Raw genomic sequence first — 5,712 nt, forward strand, 5'->3', positions numbered from 1 at the left:
CACCATCACTTTATTAGAAGACATCGCCGACGCAATAAACAAACAAAGCTCTCCAAAGAAACAAGTACGCCGTCCTTATACTGCTTGACTTAACCAAATCATTTGATACACTTGAACATGACATACTACTCACCAAACTATACTCAACAGGTAAAAGAGGAGCACTGCATACCTGGTTCATGAACTATCTCTCAAATAGAACACAAGTAACAAAAATAGGTACATGTCACAGCCGGGGTATACAAATAAAACACGGTGTTCCTCAAGTCGCCATATTATTACCCACTCTGTTCAACATATACATTAACGATGTTCATAACCTGGCCATAAGAAGTCAAATATTTCAGTATTTGAAATCACAACATACTTCTACCAAAGCGCAACTGTAATCAACGGCACCAAAACACAGATGTTAATAATACACAACTCGAGAATCATGTGCCCCACACCACTATCGATACACTGTCACACATACCGCTGCATTAACAACAAAAAATCTGCCAATGTCCCGAAATCAAACCTGTAACACACGCAAAATACCTTGGTCTCTACATAGAGTTTCACCTTAAATGGACAAAACATATAAAATACCTACATACCAAACTCTGGATCATCGCAGCAAAACTCTTCCAAGTAAAAGATATTATTCCATCTAACATAAAGAAAGTCCTATATCACGGCATTTGCGAGTCCCTACTCAGACACTATGCAAACACATCAAACAGCTACCTAACAAAATTAGAAATATTACATAAGAAAATTGTGTCAACAGTGATTTGGACACCTTGCACGCAACAACCAATATCTGACCAGCACGTGGCGAAACACAGAATCCTGAGCATAAAAATCTGAAACACTACATATCATTAATAAGGAATTACTTTAACATCACCTATCGAAACAACAGAGACATATATTGTAAAACACGACCCACAACAACTCTCTACCATACATCCCTACACCCTTCAACAACTCATACGGGTTTTTTGTGAGATCACATCAGATACCCACGCTATTCAACAACCTACCAAGAAATTACCAAACATTAAAACACGAACTCTGGAAAATATACCAACAAAGTAACACTAATATACACATCACAAATCACCAGCATCCAATGCCTACATGCTATCCATAAACAGTAACAACATAAATAGTGAAGGCTAATTCCCACTCTCTTCATAAAAGCTAACCGAAGCTTTGAAGTAGGTGAAGTATATATATATATGTATATATATATACAGGACGACCCCAAAGGCTATATCTCCTTGCCATACATCAACACACTCTCCAAGAAACTGAGTAGAATTTTAAGAAACTTTAACATAAAAACGTGTTTCTCTACTCTTCCCAAACTAAGATCAAGTTTAAGCAATCGCAAACAAGCTCACAACCATACTACAATTCCCAGGTGTGTACAAAATCGCATGTGGCTGTGGAAAACCATACTATGGCCGAACGAAAAAGTACATCCTCCTACGTCTCGAGGAACACCAAAGAGACATCGGTTACAAAAGAACTAGAGCTAGTGCCCTCTCAAGCCATGTCCTGTTTTCGATTAACACAAATAATGAAGGCCGCCAACATGAGATAAACTGGACAACAACTTCAAACCTGCACATATGCCACCACGAAGTAGAAAGCCGCATAATCCAATCTAAAGATATTGTCATGGACCCTCTTCATATAAACAGTAACCTCAGCTATAATTTGCCTGACTCTTTTAGCTCTGCTGTCAGATATTGGGGCACTCGTGAAATCACGCGCGCACCGGTTTCTAGCAATAGAACTTTAACACGAACTGTAGCTCCAGTTCAAAATAACTGTAGTTTATAGTCGATTTTATATTTTTATAATTTATGGTTTTATAGTGACTCATAAAGTCGATTTTATATTTTTATAATTTATGGTTTTATAGTGACTCATAAAAACAGTGTTTTTTTATTGGCTTTCTATCTTCTATCACGCCTGAAGAAGTCGGCCACCACGATGAAACATGTTGCGTATATAACAAGCATATATATATATATATATATATATATATATTTTTTTTTTTTCTTCATCATCTTAACAACCAACATCCTAATATAAAATTCACTGCTGAACTAGAACGAATTAACTGCCTTCCGTTCCTGGATGTAATTCTTACACGATGCTCTGATAGATTTAAAATCTCTATATACAGAAAACCCACTCATAGATATCTGCACTGTCAATCTCATCACTTTCCACCACAAAGGCTTGGAACTATTTCTACATTAGGACACAGAGCACGCTCTCTTTTAAATGAAACAGATGAACTCCAAAAAGAAATTAATCACCTTTCTCTTATTTTTAAACAAAATGGATATTTTGAAAAAACTATTAAAAAATTTCTTCTGGATCCTCCTAGGAAGTGTACTACAGTGTACTAAGTGTACTACAGAAACTATTACTTTTAAAGGTAGCATCTCCATCCCATACATTAGTTCAGTCTCCAATAAATTGGCTAAAGTCCTTAAAAAATACAATATCAGGATGTTTTTCACTACACTTCCTAAAATCCGTTCTCTTATAAGCCATCCGAAGCCTATTCATCACAACCTAAAATATCCAGGTGTTTACAAGTTATGGTGCGATTGTAATATTCCTTATTTTGGACAGACTAACAAATCTATTGAACTATGTATAAGAGGAACATAAGAGAGACATCTCTTATAAAAGATCTCATGCAACTGCGTTATCCAGCCATGTTCATTTCTCAAACAATCCTCATGATGATCTCCAAAGTCACTCAGTTTGCTGGGATAAATCCGAAAACATTTTTCGCTGCATTTATTAGTTTGAAAGGAAAATTGTGGAATCTAGGGAAATCCTCCTTAATCCTGAATACGTAAACAATAATTTGAGTTACAACAACCCTGATAGCCATACTGCAGTTGTTCAATACTGGCGTTCACAAGCACCAGTGCCGGATTTACGTATAAACTAAAAAAGCTACAGCTTAGGGCCTCGCAATCTGCCAGTGCCCTCAAATAAAAAAACAGAAAAATATAAAAATTGATAAAAAAAATATTCGTAGAAAAATCGCTCAAATGAAGTTAGACATATCACGATGATAATTTCTAAATAATTTTAAATATACAAAATATAACAAAAGATGTTTTTCCCCTCTCAAAAACGTATTAATTAAAACTTTTATCTTTAATACTTAAATACTTTTAAATTAATTTTTAAAATCATTATTTAGAAAATGTTTGTAATCTTTTATTTTCTGCCATTTACTTAGGCTATTCCATTTCCAACCATAGAAAGCAGCAGCTTGAAGACGAATTAAAAAAAGCAATAAAACTTGATATATATTTCACCGCAGCAACGAAAGATAATCCACAGACCCAGGGGAGAGCAGCCAATTCCAAAACAACAGCCTATTGTCTCTGAGATCATAGAGTCTGGAATCTCAGCTGATGGAAATATTGTAACTGATCCCAGTGTGCGCGTTGCTGCAGAACCGTTGGAGAACCGGCATCTACAGTTGAAACAAAAAAAATCACGAAACTCAGTGATATTGGTGAATGGGGTGTCCTCACACAGGATGAACTCTCATACTGGATCTTAAAAGGTCCATCAGAGTGTCAGCACTGGAACGGTCCATTTGAAAACTCTAAGTGTTCATTCAAAAATCAGGTTAGATATTGTTCAAAAGGTCTTTTTCAGAATAGGAAGGTTAATGGTAAAGTATACGATCGGGAATGACTTGTGTACTCACCAACAACAGGTTGTATTTACTACTTTGTCTGCAAACTGTTTTCAACATCAACTTTTCAACACTAGCTTCTGATGGATTTTCTGACTGGAGAAATCCCATTGCGATTCAAAGTCATGAACACTCTGAAGATCATAGAAGAGCCTTGCTTACATACTTACAAGAAAGCGTGGTCAAACCGTAGACTCGGGACTAGCAAAACAAATAAAAGAAGAACAGCTTTATTGGAGGAATGTGCTTGAGCGTGTTGTTGCAGTGATATGCACATTAGCAGAATGTGGTCTGGCTTTTAGGGGGGACAATGAAACTTTTGAATCGCGATATAATTCCAATCACATAAAACAACATGGAAACAAAGGATCTGGGTCTCCTTCATATTTGTCAAAGACAGTATGTGATGAATTGATCTAGCTTGTGTCTAATAAAGTAAGAAAATCAATTTTGGATGATCTGAGAAAGGCAGGTTACTTCAGTTTGTCTATGAACTCTACGCCAGAGCTTTTCCATGTGGATCAACTAACTGTTATAGTAAGATATGTATCACCTGGTGATGGTTTACCTGTTGAACGTTTTCTGACTTTCCTAGAGTTGGAAAATCACAGTGTATGGCGGGTATGGTGGTGGATTGTCCAAGTAAGGACTGCAAAGTTGATTTCAGCAAATGCCGAGGACAGTCATATGATAATACAGCGAATATGGCTGGCAAATACAAGGGAATGCAACAAAAAATCCTTGAGTTAAGCAAGCATGCTATATATATTCCATGTGAATATTTAGTGAATATTCATTCACTAAATCTTGTTGGCCGTGCTGCTGTAGATTGCTGTTTAGATGCAGTAAACGTTTTTGGTGTTGTTCAAGAAATATACACTTTCTTTTCATCTTCTACAAAGAGGTGGTCTGTGATGTTATCTTTCTTGAAAACAGACTCAGATACCAGAGTACTAAAAAGACTATCTGACACTAGGTGGGAAGCAAATGTCAAAGAAGTGTCTGCCATAAATGTGAGTTATAAGCCCATCATAGGTGCTCTAAGTCACATTTATGATGATAAGAATGAAAAGGCAGCTACAAGACTAGCAGCTGGTACTCTTCTGGGAAAAATGGAGGAACTTGAGTTTGTTTTTATGGTACATTTATGGAATAATTTGCTGCCAGAGTTTCACAAAACCAGTATGGCTCTCCAGGATCCAAAGATTGCACTTACCACATGCGCAAATTTGTACAAATCACTTTCTCACTATGTTAAAAACATTCGAGAAAATTTTGATGATTTTGAAGAAGAAGTCAAATCTAGATTGCCTGGTGTAGAATATAAGTCTACAGTAAAACGAAAGAGGATGAGAAACAAACAGGCCAATGATGGAGCTGCACCTGACGCTAATGAACAGCTTTCTCCAAGAGACAATTTCGAGTAAAATCCTTCATTCATATCATAGACATCCTTGAGGCAAATTTAACGAGAAAAGCAACAGTCTACAATTATGGTGCAAATAAATTTTCATTTTTAGTTGATTTAGAAGTTTCAGAGGTACAGCTACGAAAATCAGTAGATACGCTAATAAAAGAGTATCCACACGATGTTGATATTAATCTCATAAGTGAACTGAGGCACTTCCAATGAGTATGTCATGCAGAATTATCCTGAAAAGAACATTTTCAACACAAAGATTTGTATCAAATCATCTTTCAAGACAAGATTGAGTTAGTTTTCCCTAATGTGGAAGAAATATTACGACTATTCCTGTTTAATGTTTAATTCCTGTTTAATGGTAACAAATTGTTCAGGAGAAAGATCATTTTCACAGCTAAAGAGAATAAAAACTGAACTGAGAGCAACTATGTCTCAAGAAATATTGTCTGCACTTAGCATCATGTGCATAGAAAGCGATAAGTTACTTAGCATATCTTTTGATGACATAATTAATGATTTTGCTTTTGGGAAATCAAGAAAGAAAATGTTTAAA

The 5,712-nt window shown here is 35.9% G+C and overlaps 1 protein-coding gene across 1 annotated transcript; it reads left to right on the forward strand.

Moving 5' to 3' along the window:
* The first annotated feature begins 4,359 nt into the window (after nucleotides 1–4,359).
* Nucleotides 4,360–5,163, forward strand: LOC150103990 (uncharacterized). Its single transcript, XM_090397118.1, has one exon. It carries the CDS (start codon nucleotides 4,360–4,362, stop codon nucleotides 5,161–5,163), a length of 804 nt encoding a protein of 267 aa, XP_090253244.1.
* The last annotated feature ends 549 nt before the right edge of the window (nucleotides 5,164–5,712 follow it).

This window comes from Typopeltis vanoorti, chromosome 8 (assembly GCF_054136105.1).
Source record: "Typopeltis vanoorti isolate ZY-2024b chromosome 8, IOZ_Tvanoo_1.0, whole genome shotgun sequence".
In the NCBI taxonomy this organism is placed as follows: domain Eukaryota; kingdom Metazoa; phylum Arthropoda; class Arachnida; order Uropygi; family Thelyphonidae; genus Typopeltis; species Typopeltis vanoorti.